Here is a 27241-nt window from a genome sequence, read left to right as displayed (position 1 = left end):
AAAATATATCGTTTTAAAATAATACTATTTCGCAATGTAAAATATTCGCTAAATAATATTAATTCAATGACGCCATTTTCATTCTTTCCTTTTTTTGTGCTTTTTGACGAAATGGGACACACTTTTATAAGAAGACTAGATTATAAATAATTCATTGTTGATATAAAAAGTTCACATAAAATCACACACCAAAGCAAAATAGACATAATTTTTTTCGATTAATAATTTTTTTTTAGCAATGACGTCAATAAATTAACACGCGAAAAATAATATGAGAAATTTAAAAAAAAAAAAAAAAAGAAAGAAAAGAAAAAAAGAAAAAAAAAACAAATAAATAATGGGCATTCTAGTGAGTCATCGATTTTTACACAATTTCCTATTACTCCGAATTTGCATGCAATCTTATTTCATTTTTATAAATACAAACGAATAATAATTCTTGGATTCTTCCAAGCAACATTTTACACTCGTATTTTTCATTATTTTTGTAGCATACAGTTAAAAATAACTGCAAAGTAAGCAACTAAATACTATAAAACAATATTACAACTTTGAAATTAAAAGTTTGTGTGAGGATGATAATATTTGTAATAAGCTTCTTTTCTCAGTATACACATTCGAATTGGCTTTATGTGTTTTATTGTGGTTTAGATGGAATACGAAATATCAAATTAATGTAAACGTTCAAACTTTTGCTTCGTATAGCTATTCTCTTTGTGCGGCATGACAATTCATGCGAATGATAATTCAAATATTTGGATTAATTTAAAGAAATGATTACCGATCTTTAAAACTGTATATTTGAAGCAAATCATTTGAAAATCATTGATACTTCGTTAAACAACATTTTCTAGAATTAAGGAGTAACATATTATATAAGAGATAACTATGTTCTCTGAACATTATTAAAAAATCGAACCTGCTTTATAAAACACAATTATCTCAGCCAATAAAATGATAAATCAATCTTTATACAGAACTTATATTTCTTGATTTTGTTAAGTGTAGTTTTTCTTTTTGTTTCTTTCCTTTTTTCCTTTTTTCTTTTTCTATTTATTTTTATTTTTTTTTTTTTCCTTTTTTTTTCCTTTTTTTTTCCCAGAAATGCCAGATGTTCCAAGGAATGTTAAAGAGGAACAAAAGTTTTCACTTTATCTACTTCACTCATATTTTCCTCTATAGATGTTACAAAATAAATAAACTTTGTTCTTATTACAGCGTCAAATAGTATCCTTGTACCGAATAAAAAGTACAGAATACCATACAAAGTCACTTTGGCTGAATAAGCTATATACGCTCATGAGATTTCAGATTTCTTTGAATATGGATATAGTTCAAAGTAAACTTTCATTAGGAAGCAATCTTAAATTTCATAATCGTGATAGAAAACTTAGTGGTTTTTAGAAAATATCAAGGTGTATGGCATCTCATGTTCGCCAATTTACGAACACGTGCTCGCTGTTTTATTCTCTCTCTCTCTCTCTCTCTCTCTCTCTCTCTCTCTCTCTCTCTCTCTCTCTCTTTCTCTCTTTCTCTTTTTCTCTCTATCCTATTATTGTATAAAATAATATTATTAACAGTTTTCACTTTTTTTGCGGTACTGTTAACAACATTTTTTCCTATGCTGTTTTGTATTTTTTCTCAAATTAACTGTTTCGTTCGTTTGTATAGCTTGACGCTCATTCCGTTCTCTTTTGGTCCGTAATACTTGTCGCGTTATTGCCATAAACATCTAAAAACAATATGAATATATTACATAATTTTATAAATAAAATTGAAAAATATGTTTAAGGTGAGCTTGAAAAAAAAATTGATAATACCTCTTCGACATTGATATTATCCTTGGCAGATGTTTCAAATAATTGAATTCCCATTTGATTGGCAAACCTTTGTGCATCTTCCGTAAGCACTACTTTCTGATTAGGCGCATCGTTCTTATTTCCTACAAGTACCCTGTTAACAACGTCACAATTTTCCTCTATTTCGTGCAACCACCGTTTAACATTTGCAAATGAGTCACCACTGGTCACATCGTATACAACTATAACGCCATGAGTTCCCCTATAGTAAGTTGAAGTTATTGTCCGAAATCGTTCCTGTCCAGCCGTATCCCAAATTTGCAGCTTTACTCTCTCACCATCTACCTCTACAGTTTGTATTTTAAAATCCACTCCTATCGTAGTTATATAACTGCCATTGAAAGTATTGTCTGCAAATCTCAGGAGAAGAGAACTCTTGCCTACTCCTTAAAAAAGAAAAAGAAAAACAGAAAAAAGAACATATACATTATTGAAGGACAAGTGAAAACAGAGATACAAATTATTTATCAATAAAAATATATTATACAATTAATTAAAATCAATCTCTTGGCAATTTAATATATGATTATGCAATTACACACACAATATTTTAATAAATGGTGACATAATATCATGTATATATGTAATCATACATAATGACATATTTTACATTAGCAAGAAATGACATTGACTTTGCACCATCATCTTAAGTATCCAACAATTAATAACATACTGAATAAGAAATAACTATTTGTACTCTACTCAATTATTTCTTTACTTTTCAATTATTTTAATATAAATATATTTTATTTTTAATAAATTTTAATTCTTTTTTTTTTTTTTTTTTTTTTTTTTTCCTATAATATGAACAAAATAAAAATTTATCTTTTGTGCGTTGTAAATGAATTTTGTAAAAAAATTAAACCTATATGCTCCATAAACTTTGAATCAATAGTAATATCGTATCGCGATAATATTATTTATCAATTTTTTTTATTCATTCGTACGACAAAAAAGTTCGTAATGTTTGATCAACTGTTAATCATACACATATATATATATATATACATATATATATATATATATGTATATAATTACATTGTTTTATATATCCAAGTATTATAAAATTTATACATATATATATATAGATAATTACCGCTATCTCCTATCATCAACAGCTTAAATAAATGATCATATTCTCGGGCCATTTTTACATTTATGAAGTGCACTATATTATCGAAATTATGTCTTTAAAATGTTAAACCCTAAACAACACGATATCTATACCACGAGATTTAACTATTGACAGGCCGACGTAACAAAGTGAACACTTTCTCTTTATAAATTTCGATGAAACCTGTCGATCCGTTAAGGTAAACGATTTTAACATTAATTGATCGCCATATTTATTTGCCGTGATATCAGTATTCATTATCACTATTGAGAAAAAAAGAGCTATATTCGTTTAAAATGACGCCCATCCCATATCAAGTTGTCAGCAACATGTCGCTACCGCCATATTCTCATAGACTACACATAACCAAGAGAGAGAGAAAGAGAGAGAGGAAGAGAAAGAGAATTTTTAATTTCTACAAGAGAAAGCTTAAGGCGCATTTTGTATAACCAATATGTCGTACTATTGACCAATCATTACGTCGCATTTATATAAAGCCGATTTTTTTCTATACGAAGAAAATAAATTTCAATTAAAAAATAATAAATATAAAAATATATATATATATATATATATATATATATATATATATATATAAATAATAATCTATATTTAATGAATTAAATTCTTGTAAACATTAATGTTCTTTTTTAAAAATATATTTTACGATATACATATATATATATTATTGTCATTAACTTTCATTAGTTCTTACAATTTAAATTTAACGGCTTGAAAAAGTTTCATTACAATGATTAATTTCAATTAATATCAATCGCATTCAATCTTATGAATTTTATTGTCTAGTAGAATAAGATATTTTATTTTAAATATCCTCATGCTTCCTTTATATAGAATATCGTTTGTAATAATTATATATTTAATATAAAATGAATACACTTAAATAAAATAAAATTTACGTTGGTAAATCGTTAAAATAATATATGCACAATACATACGTCCATTTAATCTTCTCGTAACAGATATGACTTTAGGACATTGTAATGCATTAGTTTGATAACAAAGGTCATTATACTGTACACTTTCTTTTTAGAACAATAGATCCAATACACTGTATCAAAGTATAATTAAAAGAAATTGATAATATCTCTATTGGGTATATTATTTTTCTAAAATTAATAATACATATTATCTAAAATTAATAATATATATAAAATTAATAATATATATATCTATATATATATATATATATATATATATATATATATATATATATATATATATATACTATAGATAAAAAATTATGTATTCTTTTATATTCGTCCGAGTCACAGAGTATCGCATATACTTATATTTTAGTTTCCTTTTCATTACAAACGTAATGTAATAAAATATTTTGTAAAAATAAAATTATGACATTTAAATATTATGATTTGTAAGCATTGTCAATTGGAAAATGTGTATAGTTATTGAATTGAAGTCGTATCATATCAGTAAAGAATTTTTTAATCATATGTTTATTCAGCTTGATACAGATATTTATACGTAAATATGAACATAAGTTTGAAAACATAATTTTTATTAGTGTCTCATGCACGTATATCAGCATATAACTGGAATAAATACAACGGATAATCTATGTGAATCTTATATAGATATCACAAAGATATACATGTACAAAGCATTTATGACATAATTATTACGAATATAAAAACAAAATAAATGAGTCATCGTGTTAAGTTCCTACGCTTATACAGATTTATATATATAAAAATGCAGAGGAACGCTTCATCGAACACCACAAACCCTCTTTAATTCCTAATATATTTTCATTTCATATAGTTGCATGCAAGAAGTATTACTTAGGTTGATTCACTTTCTCTTTGTTATAACATATTTGCATGTATATGCATGTGTAAGTATACGCGTATTCGTCATTAGTAGCACGCATGCATACATAGGCATACATTTACATGCATAAAGATATCACCTTGGTCCTACAAGGACTAATGTCATGTTACTATAAATATTTGATTTATATTATACGATATAGATTATACAGTAATGATGTTAAAAGAATCGATTTTCATATTCTAATCATCGATAGTTTCTGGAACAACTACATAGGACCTTCTATTAGACTGATCTTCATTGTGCAATAATAAATACTGCGTCCTAAGCAAAGAAGGGCTAACAAAAATGCACCTATAAACGAATAAAAGTATAGTAGTTAAAAAGTTCAAAAAAAAAAAAAAAAATAAAAAAAAAAGAAAAAAATAAAAAAAAAAATATACAAAACATAATATCAATCATATTTACGTATTTTTGCAATAACATCATTTAAAAATACATATATTTTATTAACATTTATTCAACTCACCAACATAAGCTACATAAATCCCTCCATTAGTTTTGACAAATGCATATGTTCCAACCTGAAAGTAAACTCTACGTTATTTCATTACAATTGAAATCACTCTAATCTTTGCTTCAATTACCATAACTATAATCCGTTCAACGAGAAATATCAAAAGACAAGAACAATGCTAAACGCGTGATAGATTCACTTCAACTATTAAACGGTGAATGATATTTAACTCTGATATCGTCAAATTCAAGAGGGAATTTACATAAGTCATTGTTAGAATTTAGTTTGAATTCTCATTCAAAAATTGTTACAGTATTCAAAGATTCTGAATATGCTACTAATTTGTCTTCATTTAATGGATTGTAATATATAATTATTTGACTTACCGTTACAGCAATAGCAATTACCAAAGCTATAATGCCAACAATAATAAAAGCAATACCACGACCCCTAGCAAAGTCTGGACCAACAGAAGATATTTTGCGACAATGTGGACATCGAGCTAAAGCATTATTCAATGTGTTAAACTGCAACAAATATCAATTATATAATATTACATAGAAATATACGATGTTATCTTTTTTTTTAATAATTCCTGAAATCTTACCAGAAATGTATCATGACAATGAGCACAGCATACCCTGCACATTCCTGGCATAGAAAGAACCGGTGGTGTTATGGGACTTGGAGCGAGATTGATAATACGCTTACAATTTGGCCTTGGACAAGCAATACGTTGGGAAGAACTTTTACATATTAAAAGGCAATTACATGGACATCGTACATATTTTTTTCCAGGTGGAGCATTTTTTATAGGCTGTAACAAATATACATAAACTCATGTAATCGTTTCTTCCATGATAAATTCAAAATATAAATCCATTGTGAACATACCGTTGCTTCATTACACTGACAACATTTAACAACATGTTGCTCTCGCTTGCCTGTAATATCTATCATAGCTTGGCATACTCTACAAGTAACCATTGGCATACCACCCTGATCAGCTGGCTCATATGGCGGAGGTAATTCATTTGGACCTATTGGAGATACTGTACTGACTGTTGAATCTGGTTCAACTAAAGTAACATCAATGAATAAATTAATTTGCAGAATAAATCTTCTTTTATAATAAATGTGACTCTATTTTTCAAAGCAATTATTATTTACTTATTACGTCGATACCGAGTGAACTATAAGTAACATTTTCATTTTTCAATAGCGGCTGCCGCTCGCCTTCCTTGCCATCACCCATAATTTGTCAGTATGATTACTCTGGTTTTAACGACTATTAATTACTCGATGTTTGACAGTACTCCCGGTATTCCGATGACAAGATGACAAAATACAAATTTTTCTAACACATTTCGTAGTTCCATTAGATTCTAGACGGAGAACTCTTTCTTTCAACAACCTTAGCTTAATACAAAAATTCTTCGTCTCCTGTTTGAACGTAGCTATTTAACAAAACCAATCACTGTTGGTGATCACCAAATGTAACCAACCATAGTAGAGTATTTTAATATAAATATTTCAAAAACCAAATGAATTCCTTTTAATTCCCCTTAAATGACGTAACACAAAAAACTATGGTAGACGAATATTCGAACTTTCCGAATGGTTAAATATATGTCAATGTTGGTCACACTGATGTCAATTGTAAGCAATTGTAATTCAACGCTGTGATTGGTCATTGATATACTTTTAGATACTTGTAGTTCTTTCGAATGAGAGTTCTAATGTAAAATGTTGATTCCCAGATAACATAATGTATTAACTGATGAAGTAAATATATTAATTTAAAATGCTTTAATATCATAAGGAACTGTGCCGAAAAGAAACGTTGCACAGATATGGATAATACGGAATTGTTATTTTTTGACACATTTTCTCATGATATTTCAGAGGTTTGTTTTAAATAGAAATTTATTTGTCCCTCAGTAAAAACAAATATAATGTATTTAATGTATTAGTATAATGTATTAATTAAATTCTTAATCGCATGTTTTGTCTGAAGGAATTAAATTTGGATTTAGTACAATTTCCAAAACCTGTTTACATTAGCGAGGTTAGGATAATACCGTTGGGAGCTAGAGTGCAAGCAGATTTTCCGGGAGGTGTGCGTCTTGGGTAATTAAATATACTATATATACATTTCTTATTGTATTAATGTATTTTACTTAATAATAATAATAATAATAATAATAATAATAATAATAATAATAATAACATAACATGTTCATAATTATATAATGTACTTTTGAAATAAATCTTCTGTGTATAACAAAATGATATTATTTGAAAATGGAATTAAATATTTATATCTGTCTATATATATATATATAAATATATATATATATATATACATTGTATTATTGTTTATTTTTCAGTGCTACTAATCCATCTCAGTTTGAAATAGAATTTTTTGTAAATGATTTAAGCAAACCTGGAGCATCTACATTTGAATCTCTTGGAGGTTTAGAATATAAACAAAATATTCACATTCAATTAGAATGTGAACGGAAACAAATACCAACTGATGGTTTAGTATTGCGAGGCTGGTACACTACTATTACTTTAGCTGTATACGGCTCTTTGACAAAATCATTGAATAATCCACAGGAAGTTATTAGTCCTGCTGCTGGATCTACTGTATGTGTAAGTGGATTGGAAGAAACAACGGAAAATACTACACAGGTTTCAGAGCAACAGTCTGAATGGTATTATGAAAATCAAAATCAGTCTAATACAAATGTAAGTGTGTATTATTATTAATTGGAAGATTAAATATACAAATGATATGATTCTGATTGGAAAAATTGTTAAAATGTGTATCTCGTATCAATAGGAAACATGTGTAGCAGCGACTCCACCACCACCCGTTCAACCAATTCAAGTAGTAGAACCCTCTAGAAATTCAACAACAGATACTGGAAAGGTAGATTCAGGACAGTGGGAGGAAGATCCAAATAATACAAATGTACAAAAAGGAGTGAAACGTCCATCTTCACCTCCTTCAGAATCTCTTGTTTCCTTGAGTCCAGAATCAATATCAGCTGAAGAAGAAGAAGCTGAACAAGATGGAGTTGTTGCAGAAACAGGAGAACCGTTTGAACCAATATTATCTGATGAGGATATTATGGCTGATGATTTGCCATCTACAGCAGAATTTGAATGTGAAAATGTCCAGCTGGATGCAATTTATACTTTAGGACCGCCTGATTTATTAGAATTAGAAAAACCATTTGAGACTATTGAAGGAAATTCTATGAATAGTGAAAGTATTGATAAAATACGGGAAACATTACAATCCCTTTCAAAGTCAGTTTTAAATTTTAATAATGCACCAGGTCAAGAGAAGGAAACATTTGTACATAGTTGCGAATCGTTGTGCGCAACGCTTGGTTCTTGTGATCTTAATGTTAGTGATACCAATGATTTAACTAATATTATCAATGCAGGTCTTGATGTAGACCTTGCTCGTGCTCAACCACAACCAGCCTATAAAGTGCGTCACGTGAAAGTTGGCGTTCGTTTAGCTGAGGCTTTATGTAGACTTCCACAGGGACCAAACATACTTTTGAAAGTAGACGCACCTTATAAATTATTAGCACTATGCATGCGTGAAAATGTGGCACTTCCAGTTAAGCTTTCTGCACTTCGTGCATTAGATGCCGCATTGATAAGTCCAGTAATAGTTCACGAGTTCTTGAAATCAAAAAATAATTTATACAAAAATGCTATAATGATGTTAGATTCGGCAAAGCTTGCAAGACTGAAATACGCTTTGAGTTCGTTATTACGAAAAGTTCACATTTATGAATTTCTTGATGAATTAGCAGAACTTAATAAATTAACAATAAAAGAATTGACAAATGCATATATATGTGCACCGACACTCATGGCTCAACCTAAGCGTCAATTGCCGGCAAGTGCACAAATGGAATTTGAACGAGAAGAAAATCGTAATCCTCGATGTCATTTAATCAGCTATTTTGAACATCATAAACTTGCATATTATTTGCTTCTAGCTCTATCTTCGCCAGAGTCAGAAACTGATTTAATTAAAGCGACGCATCGTTTCCTTTTGCGTCTTTCAGATACAAAAGAGGGCTTGTTTTATCTATTGAAGCAACCAGAAATAACTAAATTTATATTAAAAGCTTTAAGATATGATTCAGTAAGTGTAGGATCCATTATAGCATGGCGACTTCAAGTTGTACAATGTTTAACTCGTTTAAAATATGATACTTCTGATTGGGTGGCTTTAAAAAAGCTCCATTCTTTCCTTATATATTCTGAAGGATTACAAGCTGTAATAACGGTCCTTCCTATGGGTGAATTTATAGATATTTTAATTCCGTATCTTTCTGATGCTAATCTTTGTGAATTTGCTGCAGAGATAATATCAGTCACTATACGTTATTCTGACCATGTAGAAATTTTTCAAAATCGTGCTGGTATTATTCTTGAAAAATCAAGAAATCAAGCTGTTTTACGAGATGTAACATCATATTTAACAACTGCTGCTCAACTATCTAATTGGAATTATGGAGACGTTTCTTCACTTGTAGCATGCATTAGAAAAAGTGCAGAAAAAGCAGCATCCTTGCCAGGTCAGTTAATTACAGCGTGCAGAATTCTGCATTATTTAATTTTTCCTTCAAATAATGACATAGATCCTATGGAACCATATGTCGAATTAAAGTATAGGAATGCTTTAACACAATTATTTGCTGCCGATGGCTTAACAGCGCTTGTTGCCGTTATGTCAAACATTTCTGGATTTTATGAACAGCCATTTTTACATCGTGCTGCTTTGACTGGACGAAGAGGATTAGCATTAGTTGCACTACTTCTTCCGTGTGTTAGACTGACTAGGGCACTGTTAGAGCGATTAGTCAAATGCATGGCAACTGACTTCAAAGATTTAACTGCTGTTGTGCCTTTGCTTGGTGTCTACTCATTGGTTGAAGCTATTCCTTCTACTAGATCGGTTAAAAGTCTTTCCGATGAGATTGTAGGAACACTTTTGGTATTTACACAAGCGGTAGATTCAGATGGATCTGGAAATGTAGCCAAATCTTTATGGACTAAAATGTTAGGTGAGGTTTTAAAAATGGTTTCTCTCAGACCGTGCAATTTTATTCCTGGCTTGAAACTTTTATCGCGTATACTTCCGCCATTACTAACTGCAAAGGAAGCTATAACCGATGATACAGCACGTATACTTGGTGTAAGGAAGTTATGGTCCGCACATCTTCAAGCACAAGCTAATAATCTTACAGAAACCTTAAGACTACTTTGTGCCAGTTGGAATAAAGATTTATTAGTACTTCTTTCCACAGTATGTAAACAATTGAGTGATTTAGCAGCACCTACTGCATTGTTAGTAGGTAGATGTTTATTAGATGGTATTATAGCTGCAGTGCCACTGGAAAATAATGTTTTAATACTTGCCTTACTTAGTGACTTAGCAAGGCATGCTCCTATGAAAGCCACATTGTTAACTCTGACCAGTCCAGCATCAAGAGCACAAGTAAAATCTGATCAAAAATATCCTCCAGTTATTGAAATGATGTGTGCAACACTTAGGACTAGCGATATTCGAGTTCAACAAGAAATTCTTGATATCTTTGAGACATTATGTGATTGTACGTTAAGCCTTGTTCAAGAAGATACTAATGAACCTTTTGAAAAGAGATTAACACATTCGGTACCAAGTAAAGAACCACTTTTATCAATTCTTGCTATATTAATCGAAATTCTAGCGACTAGCACTAAATTTCAGTCAGATATATTAGAAAATACTTTACACATACTTCTATCTCTTACTAGTCATAATTATGGCTTGTATCATGTAAAAAGCTGTTTGGAAAACAATCCTGATGCATTAAGATCATTATTAGAACATATTTCAAATCTAGAAGATACAGATACAAAACTTATTACGAATTTAACAATAAAGTTTTTAGAGAATATGATTGCCAGTGATATACAAAAGAGATCATTATATTTGCGTGCACAACAATTAGCAACTTTGATATCTTGGGATAAAACGGGACATCCTTTAGAGAAAATACAAGGTGCACAAGAATTGGTAAATACTTTAAAATTTGCTGAAGATAAAGAAGAAAAGGAACCATTACCTGAAATGTTAGAACCATTATTACCTACTCCGGAAGCCTTGCTAAGTCAGTTTTCACAACGATGTTTAAGAACATCTGTATGCATTCCTAGACGCTCAAAGAAATCTCCATTTATCACGTCAAATCAAACACAAAACGAAACAACGGTAGATTTAATAGCTCTTGCAGCTGAACTACTTCCTACTGATTTTAATCTGCTATCAGAAGCACAGAATTTATGTTCTAAAGCACCACCCGATGATGCAACACAACCATTACAAACCAAAACTCAACCCGATGATCAGGAAAATAGAGATATTCAAAAACAAATACCTTCCTCCCCTATTACGAAAATGAAGCAACCATTTGGTGAGATATATTTACTTTTTTTATTATAAAGAATGTACAAAAAAAAAAAAATTTAATATAATCATTGCTTCTGCATACTATAGTAGCTAATAACATTTTTTTCATTATTTAATGTTTATTACAGTAGCACCTATGAGAGGTAGGACACAATTTACAAATTCTTTAAGAGGCGGTCTTACTGTCGGAAGTATAGGAAGAGGTGCAGACCCATTCCGTTCACGGCCGCCAAATACATCAAGACCTCCATCCTTACATGTAGATGATTTTGTGGCATTAGAAACATGTGGAGCACAACCTACAGGACCAACTGGTTACAATAAACTTAGTATTCGTGGAACATGCCCGTCTCGTGTGGTAAATACTGGAGCAAGAAGTCGTCCATGGGTACCAGAAACACGACCCCCTTATCTCCGATAATTTTTTCCAGTTATTAAATACATATAATGATTTTAAATAATAATAAATTTATTTACATATTTTGTTTTTAACTTTTAATAGAAATTTACATTATATTTTTTGAAGACTAAGTCACAACTGTTCCACGAACATTAAATATATTTTGAGGATTCATTAAATTATATATCTGTATATATTTTGTAAAATTTGATTTTATTTAATTACACATTCATCATTTGATTGATATTTCCATGCAGAATATTCTGTTATAAAGTTGTCTAATTCCCTTTTCACTGACATTTGTTTCTTGAATTTATATTTCTGTAATAATATGTATAAAAAAGAAAAACTTTTTTAGTATTATTAACGTAATTGTAATATGTTGCATTAATACAGTTATATAAATATTACCTTGGATAAATGCATTTTTGTTAATGTTTCTTCATATTTATTCAAATACGTAAGAATTTTTTCATTCGGCTTAATTCTATTGATCCTCATGTAATGTATCATTTCTATTACATAGTTGGTATTGAACGTACGACATGCATTAGATATAAATGTTCCAAGAATGACTATATTTGGAACATATCCAGCAATTTCCAATCCTTCTATTAATTCATAAGCTTCTTTACTCCGAAAACATCCCATTGCTAAAACTCCAAATGTCATTACGTTTGGAATCATATGTTTGCGTTGAATCTCTTCCAAGATTTTCTACAAGAAAACAATTATTTTTTATATCTATTACATTGATGAATATTCAAAAACAAACAGTAATATATCTTATTTTATATTTACTTTTGCCAAACCATATTCCTTTCTTAGACTCCTTCTTTTAATAAGCATGTTATAAAAGTCAATATCTAATGTAATTTTTTTATTTTCTATATATTGAAGAAATGAATTTTCAGCATCCGCTGTATTTGGAATTAAATCCAGTAATAAAGTAGCTGTTACTTCGTTTGGTGTGACATTATCTTCTTCCATAATTCGTATTATGTTTTCAAAGCCACCAAATAAGATAAAACGATTATTTTCAAAAATATCATTTAAGTATGTGTCCGGTGATAATACACATTCTACATTTTTATTTTTTATTACTATAGGTATGGGTAATGTATTGATAACAGGAGGTCTACTTAGCAAATTTGGTCTGGTTCCTTCAGAAATATTTAATTTTGTATTTATTAATTCTGGCATTAGTACGTCATTAATTTTGTAATTACCAAACTTTGTATCTCTCATAGCTCTAAATAATAAATTGTATGTAATTAGACTTGGTTTTATTCTATACTTTTTCATAAGATGCCATATGATCAAAGCATGCCTCATTCCTGCTTCTTTATCAGATATTGCTGCATTTAATAAAGAATTATATGTTATTTCTTTTATAGGTACTCGTTTATCTCTCATTTCATCTACTACTTCAAAAGCTTCAATAATACATTTATGCCGACTATAAACCTTCACTAATGTATTATAATGTGTTTCATTTAATAGATATCCTGTTTCATATAAATTAAACCGTAATTGGTTTAATTTTTCTAAGGCTAAGGATTTATTATTTGATTCTGCACAAGCATTAAATAAACTAGTATATGTTGCATCTGTGGGCTTCAACTGATCTTTCTTCATTTTGTTGTAAAGACTAAAACATTGCTTTGTATCTCCTTGTAAAGCATAAGCACGTATGAGAAGATTATACATGAAATTGGTAGGTTTATCTCGATTTTCTCTCACTAATGTGAGTACATTTAGGGCAGACGATAAATCTCCATTTGCAATATGAGACTTTATTTTCTGAGCATATTGACCAATACTTAATTTTAATCTACGTGGTATTCTAGCTATATTATCTTGAAATTTTTCTTCCTCTTCTTCTTCTTCATCCATTTCCACTTTATCATATTTATTATATCCTATATCACCAAAAACATCCTTTTCCTTTGGTTCACTTCTTGTACAAAATTTTCTATCTAATAATGTGGGAATACAACTTTCATGTTGTAATTTTATTTTACTACAAAATATGTCATTTACATTGTTATTTCTATAGTAAGTCCGAAAATGATATGAATAAATTTTTAACTTTTTCCACTTATAGTGGTTATTATTATTATTAACATAACCTAAAATAGTCTTTATCGGCAATGTGTTTATTCTTGTAGAAATCATTATTAAATATTCATTCTTGCAAGAATAAATAAAAGAATTTTGTACACTACAATAGTTCAACTATTATATATAAAATTTATACATTTTTAAAAACTATAATACTTGCTCAAATTCAACATGTAATATAACTTTTAAACTATATTCGATAAAAGCTGTTCGATACTTATCGATTCTATTGCACGTTTTCATTAATCATATTATATTGACATAAAATAAAATGAATGATAATAAAGTAGTAAAATACGGTATCAAATACATGCAATTTATAAAAATAATGCATGAAGTTCATTACTTATTCATATTTAAACGAATTTAATTCTTTGTTCATAACGAAATATTCGTCTAGATTTAATTAGTAAGAAGAATTATCATTGGTTACGGAGACAGAGTACAGTCTAGAGAGGTAGAGTAAAACTGGACAAATATCTAGACACAACTGTACACACAGTTAGAGCGTCGGAATAATATACTCTTATAAAATCAGAAAGAGCGTCAATTCTATAAGGATCATAGGACCGGTATTTTTACCGTGGTTCATATCGCATAGTATAATTGCGCTGATGTATGTTAGCAATGTGGTAAATATTTGTTGTTTTGATGATTGAGATCGATTGTAGCTACGGTTTTTGGCTATAAACTAAACAAAAAAGAATAGCGTTATATAATTGTAAAAGGTATTAGTGTATTGTAAATTTTTCGCGAAGTGTTGAAAAGATGGAGACGGGAGATGAGAATGAACACAACGTGCTTCATGAAGTTCTAAATGAAGAAGAATTGACGCAAGTACCCGAGGTAATTAAGAAAAAACTCGGTGTTTATTTTAACACGAAATTTGAGGAATTCATAACCGCCAAAGCGGTTTTTGAAAGTAATCGCAAAAATCTTGGTACGCATATACTTATTACTGGTATTTCATTTTATTGTATTAATTTAACGATCGTTCAATTTAATGCTTAGAAATTTTTTTTTGCAGAACAAAGTTTAGAAAATGTACAAAAAGAATTAGCAGATACAAAATCAAATTTTGATGAATGTAATGGAAAATTAGAATTGGCAGCAAAATATAGTACTGAGTTACAAATTAACTTAGATGAGGTAAAGAGTGAAGTACAAAAATTACAAGAATCCGTTAAAAGGTAATTCATTGCCTAAGTATTAATTAAAATTAATTTAAGCTTTTAATTTAAAATTTATCAAAGCTTTAGATATATCTCTAAGTGATAACTGAAATATAATACTTTTTTTTTCTATAGGTTAGAAAAAGAAAATGGCGATTTACGGAAACAAAGGGATACTGCTGTGGATGAGAGGGATACGTTGCAATTACAAGTGGAACGAAGAGATTTTGAAGTTGAAAGAATGCGTACTGAATTATCTTCGCTTGGAACTCAATTACAAACTGCTGTTGCTGCTAAATGTCAAGCTCTTGCAGAAGCAGAAGAAGTCCGTAGCCGTGACATGACTTTGGATTTTAAGTTAGTATTTTTAACAATACAATGATTTAGAATTTAATAATTTAAACATATATATATATATATATCTTATTATACAGAGAAAAACGTTTGGAACAAGAAAGAACGCTTCTTTCTCAACAAATAGCTGGTTTAGAAGAAGAATTAAGCAAAAGAACGTCAGAATTACAAGCAACTAGAGCTGAAGCATCGGCACGAGCGCTTCTAACCGATACTCGTTTATCACAACGTGATGAAGAGTTGCGAATTGCTAATGAATCATCAGCACAATTGCGTGAATCTTATTCGTCACTGCAACGACGTTGTGAAGACCTCTCTCAAAAATTGGAAGAACAACGAACACACGAAATATCTATGCACTCTTCATACCGGGAAGAAATTGGAGCTCAAACTAGATTGGCAGATCTTTATAAAGGAATGGCAGATGAAGCAAATGCAAAAGCTGAAGAATTTATAAATGCTGTTAAAGAACTTCAGGAATTGTTAGAACATGCTACTGAACAGTTTGGTCAATTAGAAACAAAACATAATCAACTTCAGTTACAACACAATCAAGATCTTCAGGAAAAAGAACAACAAATTATCGAACTTACTAAAGAATTAGAAAATGCGAACGAATTATTGAAAAATATTAAGCAAGGTAAGATATAAATATGCAAACATCTAAACGTATGAATGTGAAATAATATTTTTTATTTGATTACAGAAAGATTAGATCAAGCCGTTGAACAATTGGCACCAACAGCAGCTATAGCTAGTAGAATTTTAAAGAAAGGATTAAGCCTTACACAAATTTATACACAATTAGTTGAAGCAACTAATGAATTGACAACGGAACGCGAAGAAAATGAACGTTTGAAATCACAAATGGATGTTATTCTACGCGAACTTGAAGATAAAGCACCTGTATTACAGCAACAGCGTGAAGATTATGAAACTGCCACAAATCATGTTACTACATTAACAGCACGATTAGATGAACTTCTTGGAGAAAATCATCGTCTGCAGGAAACTGCGGATGAAGCTAATCGTATAGCCAAACATCATACTAAAGAAAATCAAAGATTAAAATCAGAACTTGCTGATTTAGCTAGACAGGTATATATTTATATATTCATTTATTATAAGAAAAAATAAAAAAATATTGTAAGAAAAAATAGAAATAAGTAAAGATATATAACGATAATGTGCCATTAAATTATTTACATGTTTATTGTTTTCTTGTTTTTTTACTAGGTATGCTTCCTCCTTAAGGAAGTTCAAGAAAATAGAGTTGGTAATAGTATACATACAAATGAATTTTCAACGATGAATACAGATGATTTGGCCTCATCACAAATCATTACTAAAAAGCTTGTAACATTTAAAGATATTGAAGAATTACAAGAAAATAATCAAAAATTATTATCTATCGTACGTACATTATCATCGAGACAAGAAGAAATGGAAAGGGCTACGGATGAGATTAATTCTGGTGAAATGAAAGAGAAATTAGATAGGTTTGTATATTTTTTAAATATTAATAATATGTTAATAATATTAAAAATAAATTAGAGTAAAACATTAATTTGTAACATTTATATATTAGGTACTTGGAACAATTGGCAGATATGCAAGCAGCTCAAGACAGACAAGCTAAAATGTTGGACGGTTTGCTAAGGCAACGTGATATGTATAAAAATATGTATCAACAGTGTTTGAAACAATCTAATACAACAGAAATGAAAGAACTTCCTAATGAAGAAAATAAAGAATTAAATACAAGCGCAATAGAAAGCTTAAATGACAATGATAAATCTAAAGCTTCAGTAGATAATGAAAAAGAAAAAGAATGGGAACGAAAATATAATGAAATTGAGAGTAAATTAAAACAGATTACGGACGAATTTGAAATATACAGAAAAGAAAAGATAGCGCATGAACGAATGTTGGGTGAAGAAGTTGAGAGACATAGAAAAGAGGCAGATGCAAGTTCTGCTCGTTGTTGCAGATTAAAAGCTCAATTGGATTCTGCAAACGAGCGTTTCCAACTTCTACAAGCAAATGTTGCATCTTATAAATCACAAATAAAAGCATTAGAAGAGAAATGTTGTAATTATAATATTACTATTGGAAAACACGAACAAAGTATAATGATATTAAAAGATGAAGCTCTTTCTGCTCAAACTCATTTGTCTCGTGCTGAGGTTCAATTAGAAAATCTACGTCAAGAAAGGCAACTATTGCGTGACTCTGAAGGGCGTCTTTTGAAGGAACGAGAAATATTCCAAAGAGAAAGACAAACGCAAGCTTTATTAAGAGCAGATGTAGAATCAATTAAAGCTTGTTTGGAACGTGTTCAAGCGGAAAATCAATTACGTGCCGAACAACGGTTGGATGATGCAACGAGAGAATGTGCTGCTTTAAGACGACGTCTGCAAGAAGAACAGGATCGATTTAGAGAACTTTCATCGCATTTAGAAAAACAATATACTACAGCACAGGAACGCTTGATAGAGGAAAGAGAAATAACAGAACGAATTCGTTCAGAATTAGAACAAGCTCGCAAGGCAGAAACAGAAACTGCTCAAAAACTTGAGGAAGTCAATACGAAATTAAGAGAGACAGTTGCTCATTCAATATCGAAACCTTTTACTAGCGATGAAAATATGGGAAAAAGATTGAAGGAGTTAGAAATGCAATTAGCTAATAATCAGGCAGAAGTAAAATCTCTAACAGAACAATTAAAAACTTCGCGTCAACAGGGTCAGCAATATTGTGATATCGCTGAAAGCGCTGAGTCGCAGCTTAGAGAATTAACAGAACAACATAATAAATGTAAAGAAGAATTAGAAAATGCACTAAAACAATCTAGAGTTGAAGTTATGTCACTTCAAAAACGAGTTAAAGAATTGGGAGATGAACTAGCAAAGATATCAAGTGGTCGTCAAGAAACTGATTCCGAGCTGCGACAAAAGCTCGCAGAGGCTGAAAGGAAACTTGAAGAACTTGACGAAGTCAAAGGAGAATTAGAGCTTGTTAAAAGTGATTTACAGAATGCTTCTACGACAGCATTAGAAACTGAAGAAAAATATGCAAGAGAAATGGTTTTGCATTCGGTGGATTTACAGGCATTAGCAAAATTAAAAGAGGAGGTACAAAATGTAGATCAGAGAATGGCAACATTGACACAAGAAAGAAATGCAGCTGTTGAAGCTTTAGAATTGGAAAGATCTGGATTTAAGGAGAGAGAGAAAAAGTTGCTTGATGAGGTTCAAGAAACTCTAAAAAGGATCGAAGATCTGGATACACAAAATTCTCTGTTACACGATCAGATTCAAGAGTTAAGCGACAAAACAGCTATTATGCAAAGTCAACAAGCAAAGGGAAGTGGTCGAGAGAGTCCTGATACTAGTATTGAAGCAATGAATCGTAGTTTTAGTATTATAGACGAAGATTCTAAATCTGCCGAACAATTGCTTAAAGTTATGAAATATTTGAGACGCGAGAAAGATTTAGCCGTAGCTAAATTCGACGTTCTCAGGGCAGAAAATTTGAGACTAAAATCTCAAGTAGATGTGGCAGAGAAACGATTGAAAGAGACTGAAACTGTTCTTAATTCCGAAAGAGAAAAATCAGAAATTAATGTGGTAACTACGTCTAAACATGCCGAATTATTACGCAAAATTGAAACATTAAATGCTATAACTGATTCTAATAGAATTTTGAGAGAAGAAAGAGATAGTTTGACAACGAAGGTCACGGAACTAATGTCAAAGGTAACTGTACTTTCTGAAGAGTTAGTGCCACTTCGTGATACATCAAGAGATTTGGCAGCTAAGAATGAGGCATTGGTACAAGAAAATACTGGGCTTAAAGGAGAAGCTACGAGATGGAGACAAAGAGCTAACGCATTAGTAGAAAGAGCTAACAAAGCTAGTCCTGAGGATTGGCGTAGATTACAAACTGAACGTGAAAGTCTAAGTAAATTACTTACTTCTGAACGCGAAACGCATGCTAAACGTACAGAAGAATTAAATCAATTGAAAGTAGAGAAAACAAAATTAGAAGAACAATTGTCTCAACTTCAGAAACAGGTGCAGGTACAAGGGGAACAAGTTTCCAAAATTTCAGAGGATGCACGCAAATTGGGTCAAGATTTAAACGAAGCACTTGCGGATTCTTCTTCGAAAGCTAAAGATCTAGCGACTTTAAAGAAAGAACTTGGCGATAAGGAAGTGGTTCTGAACGATATTAAGAATAAGGAAATTCAAATAAGAAAGATCGCTAAAAAATATAAAACTCAATTTGAGGAACTAGCTAAAACGGTTGAAGAAGAAAAAAACAGATCGGAAGAATCACGAATGTCTTCCGCTAATACTGGTAACGAAGATGCTGGACAGGTAACACAGGAACGCGAAGACCAATTACGAGAAGAGGGCCGACAAGAATTACGCCAGGCGAATGTTGAGTTAACAACGAAGATCGATGACTTGACTCGTCAGATGACAGTTGTTCAAAGTGAAGCGGAAAACCTCAAGAAAGAAATAGATACGATGAATAAGACTAGTGTAGAAAAGGAAGAGCGCGCTAAACAAGTACTAAAAGGTGCCAGAACAAAGATCATGCAGCTTACGGAATCAAAGAAAATGTGTGAAAAAGAATTACTTGATTTGAAAGCAAAGGTAGAATCTGGATCAAATGATTCGGATACGTCGGAACATGACGCTAGACTTGCTGCATTGAAATCTCAAATGGAAGGAAGGATATCTCGCTTAGAACACGAGAAGACGGAAATTCAAGCGGAAAAGGAAGCTCTATTACAACGTATTACACAATTGCAGAGACAATTAACAGGAGTTAGCGGGGTTAGTGCAACGACTGAACCTCCTACTGCTAATATTAAACCTATGTCAGCTCGTGCAGAAACCCCTCTTGCAAGCATTAGACCAATGAGTGTAGTGGTTCAATCTAGAACAGCAGCCGTGTTACCAACGACTGCAACTGCACCCGTTATGGTTGCTCCACATCAACAGCAACAACCCCAACAACAAATAGTCCATACAACTGAGACAAGTTCTCCCACAAGTAGCCTAACTGATTTCCAACCAGCTAGCACAAGCAGCTCTTCACAGACTGCACCAAGTACATTGCGTCAGCTTGTCGTTCAACCACAGTTGAGCGAATCTGCCGAATCGACTCAAAGAGAAGACGCAGAGAGTGCTGAAACTTTAAATGTACAACAACAACAATGTCAGCAACAACAACAGCAACAGCAGCAACAACAAACCGTGGCATTAGTTAGCCCGCGAGTTGAACAACAGCAACAACAACAACAAGCGGTAGCCAGCGATCAACAGCAAACAGTGGCTAGTAGTTCTACGCAATCAGTTAGCACATCCCAAGCGTCTACCGGTCATAAACGTCCCAGAACACTTGATTCCACTGCAACCGGATCAGGAATAATAGAAGATCACAGTAGGCAAGAACAAGTACTTAGTCCAAAAACCAAGAGGAGTAGACAACAAGAGTTAGGGTCATCAGCTAGTGCTAGTATTTCAGAAATAGAATATCAGGCAAGTATTGAATGATACTTGAAAAAAAATAATATAAACAAATGTATATATAAAATTCGTTATATTTGTAGGTACCTACCTCTAGTCAACGTGATCAAGATGAAGAGGTTGAGGAAGGGTGTGTAGTAATAGTAGATTGTGACGAGGGGGAAGGAGGTGGAAATAATCAAGCGCAAGAAGAAGAAGAATTCGATAATGATCCGTATGAAGAAATGGAAGAGGAAGATGAAATGCCCTATGAAGTTGAAGCAGAGGTAGAAAGAGATAACAATGAAGTTGAAATTATAATGGAAGAAGATTCAGCTAGCGCAGAGGTTCCGAGACAGGCTCAAGCGACGATACCTGTAAATCAACAACAACAACAATCAGAAGCGATTAGTAGTGCCGGACAAACCGGCGAACCACCAACTTCCTTTACATCACGTTCGTCACGTGGTATTGCACCGATGCCTCGACAACAACAACAACAACATTTGCTTTTGGTTAGTCTCTCCGTTTATGTGTTTATGTTAATTTTAAAGAAAAAACCTTTATATTATTAATATATTATGAGTAATTAAATATAAATCTTGATACTGTAGCCACAACAAGGATACGAAGATGGAGGTGACGATAGTATAGTACCCAGTACGCCCACACTGTTTGTTCCTCGACGGGGTGACGGATTTGGAGAAGCTGTGAGTTCACCTCAAGTACCTCAAGCACGATTTACTTTTGGAGACTCGTCGGCATCCGGTACAGCTTCTTCGACACCTTCGTTAACAACTACTACGGGAACTGTTACTCGAACAATATTTGGTTCATTAAGTTCAGGAGCGGCTCAAGTGGTACAAGAAAGCATAGATGATAGTAGAATAGATCTTGTTCAATTAGAAGATGGCGGTACTGGACGTAGCGTACCTACTACTCCTTTACAGGTTTCACCAGCTGCAGATTTACCACCATCTGTAAGAAATGAAATACATAATATGCATATTCGCGCAAATTATTCTTCCACAATAATAATTTTTTTATTTTTAGACTAGTAGTGGACCATCGGAAGAACAAGAAACTCCCGTTTCTGTGACAACAGTACCGGTAATAGGTGCATCCGTGACCGACACTAACGAGGAATCCACTATTCCGAGTATCCGTGTAGTTAGTGCGGATCAACAACAACAACAGGGTCAAACGGAAGCTATCACAGAATCTAGTACAATGCCGACTGAAGGTAAGATCAATATCTAATCATTCCGATAAGAAATTATTTTTCATTAATTGCAAATCACATTGATTGATTAATTGTAGGAGTGAGTTCAGAAGGTGAAAAGCGGACAGAAGAAGCTGGATCTTTAGTGCCCGGTGATGATGATGCCGTTGACACGGGAGAAGGAGTGGAAGAACCTGGAAGTGACATAGTTGAAGACGATACCGAGGAAGAAAGTAGAGAAGCGGAAGCATCTCCTTCTAGTAATACTCGTCAACGAACAATGGCAGCTGCTGCAGCAGCTGCAGCTGCAACGGCTAATGGTAACAGAGGTACACCACTTCGAAGATCAGCACGATCTCCGTTTCGTGCTCGCGGAGCAAGACCGACGCCTATTGTCTGGGAAAGTCAATCTGGGAGAGGTGATCATATATTTATTTATCTTGTATAATAATACTTTCTCTATCTTCGTGACTTATCTTTTGTTTCTCTCTTTCTCTCTCTCTCTCTCTTTCTCTCTCTCTCTCTCTCTCTCTCTCTCTCTCTCAGGGCAAAATGTAATGCGTGGACATGCAACACGAGGAACGAATAATGAAGGTGGAAGAGGTCGAGGTACTAGAGGACGTAGGTCAATGCGTGGTAAGTATCCATACGCGCGCTTTTAACTTTACTATATAAGTCAGATATAAACATACATTCTCTTTTTACATCCTTTGAATGTAAAGTATTAATTTTAAGTGCTTATAAGATATCTTATCTAGTTATTGAATACAAGAAATATAAGTGAACTTTAAAGAATTAAGCAACAGTACATCTTCGCAGAAAATGTTTATGAAAATATATATTTCATAAGATTAGGGTATTAAAGCATTGTACAAATATAAAATGACATATTTACTATATAATAATAATGTTACTATCATTTTAAAGATAGCGAATTCTATGGTCATTCTTTTCATATATTACAACATATCGCAATGACATGACTGCATACATAACTCGATTTGTGTTTATATTTTTAATAATGAAAATATGTTAAATGACATTCCATTACAATCGTTTTGTTTCCAAGTATAGAAGATATGATTAGTAATTAAAAGTACCTAATTTATCCGTGCATTTTGTTAACATATAAATCTGTTCAAAATTTGTTTAAATCATCCAAATGGTAACAAAATCGATCATTATTTATACAAATAATTTCTTTATTGCTTTCCTTCTCTTTGTCGATATTTCTCTTTAAAGTTATTTGTTATAAGTGTGTATTTCATTAAAAAAAAAAAAAAAAAAAAAAAAAAAAAAAAAGAGGAAACTGTAAAAGATTATTGTGTGCTGATGTAAAAAAAATTGTAATTCTTTTACTTTTGTGGCAGTATTTGTCATTTTATCCAAATGTATAAATAAATAAACTAGCTTACGTATTCCGTTATAGGAAAACAAGCGTGTATACAATTTATTACTATTCTGTTTATGTGTGTGTTTAATATAATACTATTATTTTACTATCATTCACAATTATTTAAAATATTTTCAATAAATATAATTAAATAAGATTTATCTTATTTTCATTTACATATTAAACGTATTATCAAAATTTGTCTTAAGAAAATATAGAGCACACTTTTCTTTCTAAAGAATAAATATTGGTCACATAAGCAAATAAATTTGCTTTTTGTGCGCTGACATATATATATGTATTGAACTGTCCAAAAATAATTTTGTCTTATATACAATACGTACCTACGTCATTAGTTTTATATCATCAGTATGTAATATATCGATATCGCATAGCATGATGAACACATCGTACTACAATGTTTGTAATGTTCTGCAGAATTTATGTTTTCATTAAATCCGATATTAATTTCATCTAGTATCAATGAAATATCTATTAATGGTAACACAAAAGTCTTCCCCGAAATAAAATAAAGTCAGTTTATATACGGGCATTTCAGTCTCTTACTCGAACAATTCGTATTGTGAATATGTTCGTTAATTTAAATCAGTAAATAATACTACTATGTTAATATTTACAAAACGTATTGTTTTATAAGAACAACAATGCAGTGAAGCTTTGATCTAAAAGTTAATATAATGTTAGAGTTAATATTTATCTAAACCTCTTTGAATGAAAATTACGTTATTATACGATAGATAGAAAAAGAATGAGATTATAAATATTATCAATAAATTAAGTACATATAAATTAAGTACATATAATTAATGGCACCTACGTAATATCACAATAAAACGAAGCGTATTTACTTTCTTTTGTAGAAAATTTTATCAGTTCTGCGAATAAACGAGCTCTTTTATATATGTGTTTTTATACTACTACTACTACTACTACTACTACTACTAATAATAATAATAATAATAATAATAATAATAATAAATATACATATATATGTGTTTATATATATATATATAGATATTATATATAAATTAAATCTTCTTTGTTTTTTCGTTTTCTTAAGAAGATTTTGATTTTGGCAAAAGCAATTTCGAAGAGCAGGTGCCGATTCATTGGCATTTTGGTTCCAGAAAGAGACACCGCTATATAGATGATACTGGGCTACGAGCCAATCTTTGTGCATCGCGCTGTTAACGTTCGCATCAAACACCTTCGAACATTTCAAACGGTATTGATTTACTCTTGGAATGTTTTAAGCGATAAAACAATCAATATATATAAAAAAAAAGATCGATAAGAAACATCAATGAGAAATACGTTCCTTATATTGCTCTCGTAAATGTATGCTGTAAGCAATATTATCCCCAAGATCTGCTTACTTACATTGTCAATATTTTTTCATTCTTTTTGTTGTTTTCTTATCTTTCTTTTTATTCGCAGCGACCTAACGACATTTATCAATCATAACATCTTGATGTTCGGTGTAGAATAATTCCGTTGATCAGGGCTGGTAATCGCGCAGATACATTCACCGTGCTGTTCAATTCGTATCCATTGTTTCCTAGTACCATTCGTTTGGAGACTCTCAATCTCGATCTCCATTTCGTCGTGATAGATCGCCGATGGGACTGGTGTACAGCTCATATTGAAACTCTTGCAACATCCGGAATGTACATCGCACCGCTTCGAAACAATGTAAAGTGGAAAATTGACGAACTCGAAATTTGTATGAACAGTCCGCATAAGATCTCTTAAATTATAAGAGCGGGATTGTGGTTCTCCGCAAAGAAAATTTTCCGATGGTTCTAACGAACGAGAAAAATTCAATCTCTTAGGTGTACGATGATAATGATTTTTATTGTTAATCGCCATCGATTGAATCATATTATTCAATATCGGTGTGATCAAGATGAATAGCCTAAGGCAAGAGTCGTATTTAATCGGTCGTATTAACATTTTTTTTTTTCTTCTTAATGTCTCTTCTTGTCAGTTACTATCCAATATATCTTCGTAATCACCCACTGACTATTATTGAATCGTTCTCTCACTATCCTGGCACTTATTAAAACGGCGATAAAAATTTTCGTCCATGCGGGAGAACGTTCAGTGACAAAACTCATCCAATATTGATAGATACAACGGGAACTTAAATGAAAGAAAATGTTCTTATTTCGAAGAAAACGTCGTCGGACGCATTCTTGACTGACTGAGATTCGCCTGCTAGCAGAGGAGTATTTATACATGGCAGGGAGGTTGCACGCGTGGTCGGTGGTCGATGAACGTGTACCATCGCGTGGAATAACGTTCTACGTAAGAGTGTCGATTTTCTTAACGAATAAATCAATTGTGCAATTCTTTTTCTGATTGTCCATAAAAACACCATACCAATATTACAACTTCCCTTACTTCCTTAATCATCGATTTTTAAGAAAACATGTTATTTCTGTAACTCTTTTTCCTCTATTCTAATTAAGAGGAAGGATTTTATTAAATATCTCGATTCTTTTTTTTTTTTCAGAAATTATATACGTAAATAAGTTGATGGTATTTCCAAGTAATGAGATTTTCTTTCTGATAAATGAATTATTAATAAAAGACACCTAAGAGTTGATTATTAAAGGTCATCTTAATATTCGTTACATCAGTGAAATTTCCTTATTTTAATAAAGGATTTATATAGATTTATATCGTCATGATTCATCAGCCGTTCTTTCATCGCTTAAGAGCGTCTATGTATTTTTAATCATAAATTAATTTTAATCGAAACAAACCACATGAAATATAATTGCGGGCAACAGTTGGTTGTTACTATGAGTATTTATTTTTTCATGATTCATCTCTTGTGTTTATATATATATATAGAAATTCATCAAAAATATTAGATATTATAAGAAAAATACGTATGAGATGACGTATTAGGGAGTAAGGAAGATCTTGAGGAAAAAAATTTTTTTACATAATAATAAGTACGTCATATAGAAGCATGATTAAACAAATCTATAAAAAAGTTCCAATAAATTTATCAGGAAAAGAATAAAACCATGACCTATTATAGAAAAATACAGTGAGTTAGTTTACGGATTCGTTATCTTATTTTTTCTTTTTTTCTTTTTAATAAATACAGAGAACTCAGAAAAAGATGTGAATCTATTAAATCGATCGAATTGTTAAGAGATTTTTCGAATTAATTTTTGGATTGTTTGTCGCATGTACATACAAATGTAGAAATATTGTAAAAAAA

At 31.4% G+C, this 27241-nt stretch overlaps 6 protein-coding genes across 12 annotated transcripts in view; 2 read left to right on the top strand and 4 right to left on the bottom strand.

Annotated features, from left to right (window-relative positions):
- Positions 1-3350, bottom strand: part of LOC124424184 (ras-related protein Rab-35) — a 3565-nt gene extending 215 nt beyond the window's left edge. The window contains exons 1-3 of one of the 2 annotated variants that reach the window (XM_046962881.1): positions 2956-3350; positions 1821-2239; positions 1-1732 (exon numbers count right to left, since the gene is read on the bottom strand). The exon at positions 1-1732 is cut by the window's left edge and continues 215 nt beyond it. In XM_046962881.1, coding sequence (XP_046818837.1) covers positions 1604-1732; positions 1821-2239; positions 2956-3007 — 600 coding nt within the window. In that variant the 5' untranslated portion in view covers positions 3008-3350 and the 3' untranslated portion in view covers positions 1-1603. Of the gene's footprint in view, positions 1733-1820; positions 2246-2955 lie in introns of both variants that reach the window. The other variant, XM_046962880.1, reaches the window with a different exon arrangement.
- A 1074-nt stretch (positions 3351-4424) lies between these two features.
- Positions 4425-6839, bottom strand: LOC124424060 (type 1 phosphatidylinositol 4,5-bisphosphate 4-phosphatase). 2 transcript variants are annotated; one of them, XM_046962560.1, is made up of 6 exons: positions 6488-6839; positions 6197-6381; positions 5910-6119; positions 5689-5829; positions 5315-5369; positions 4425-5139 (listed from the first exon to the last, which is right to left on the bottom strand). In XM_046962560.1, the coding sequence occupies exons 1-6, from the start codon at positions 6555-6557 to the stop codon at positions 5054-5056; spliced, it is 747 nt and encodes a 248-aa protein (XP_046818516.1). In that variant the 5' UTR covers positions 6558-6839; the 3' UTR covers positions 4425-5053. The 2 variants fall into 2 exon arrangements, with proteins under 2 accessions (XP_046818516.1, XP_046818515.1); XM_046962559.1 differs by having other exon boundaries at positions 6473-6838.
- Positions 6840-6988: 149 nt separating this feature from the next.
- Positions 6989-12379, top strand: LOC124424027 (protein virilizer). Of its 5 annotated transcripts, none has more exons than XM_046962485.1 (5): positions 6989-7209; positions 7320-7432; positions 7693-8056; positions 8151-11799; positions 11927-12379. In XM_046962485.1, the coding sequence occupies exons 1-5, from the start codon at positions 7156-7158 to the stop codon at positions 12214-12216; spliced, it is 4470 nt and encodes a 1489-aa protein (XP_046818441.1). In that variant the 5' UTR covers positions 6989-7155; the 3' UTR covers positions 12217-12379. The 5 variants fall into 5 exon arrangements, with proteins under 5 accessions (XP_046818441.1, XP_046818442.1, XP_046818440.1 ...); XM_046962486.1 differs by having other exon boundaries at positions 6990-7209; positions 7744-8056; positions 11924-12379; XM_046962484.1 differs by having other exon boundaries at positions 6990-7209; positions 11924-12379.
- Positions 12380-12389: 10 nt separating this feature from the next.
- LOC124424028 (pentatricopeptide repeat-containing protein 1, mitochondrial) lies at positions 12390-14758 on the bottom strand. The gene is made up of 3 exons (XM_046962490.1): positions 12997-14758; positions 12607-12912; positions 12390-12516 (listed from the first exon to the last, which is right to left on the bottom strand). Exons 1-3 carry the CDS (start codon positions 14371-14373, stop codon positions 12409-12411), a joined length of 1791 nt encoding a protein of 596 aa, XP_046818446.1. The 5' UTR covers positions 14374-14758; the 3' UTR covers positions 12390-12408.
- Positions 14759-14858: 100 nt separating this feature from the next.
- Positions 14859-24903, top strand: LOC124424026 (nucleoprotein TPR-like). The gene is made up of 12 exons (XM_046962483.1): positions 14859-15259; positions 15347-15509; positions 15627-15848; positions 15926-16485; positions 16552-16943; positions 17082-17344; positions 17434-21400; positions 21472-21882; positions 21982-22347; positions 22421-22610; positions 22688-23008; positions 23136-24903. The coding sequence occupies exons 1-12, from the start codon at positions 15088-15090 to the stop codon at positions 23249-23251; spliced, it is 7143 nt and encodes a 2380-aa protein (XP_046818439.1). The 5' UTR covers positions 14859-15087; the 3' UTR covers positions 23252-24903.
- LOC124424029 lies at positions 23856-26386 on the bottom strand. Its single transcript, XM_046962491.1, has one exon. The coding sequence runs from the start codon at positions 25954-25956 to the stop codon at positions 25462-25464; it is 495 nt and encodes a 164-aa protein (XP_046818447.1). The 5' UTR covers positions 25957-26386; the 3' UTR covers positions 23856-25461.
- Positions 26387-27241: the final 855 nt, after the last annotated feature.

The sequence above is a fragment of the Vespa crabro genome, chromosome 5 (assembly GCF_910589235.1).
Source record: "Vespa crabro chromosome 5, iyVesCrab1.2, whole genome shotgun sequence".
Classification (NCBI taxonomy): domain Eukaryota; kingdom Metazoa; phylum Arthropoda; class Insecta; order Hymenoptera; family Vespidae; genus Vespa; species Vespa crabro.
The sequence above is the reverse complement of the archived record's forward strand: the minus strand, read 5'-3'. Positions and strand labels throughout refer to the sequence as shown.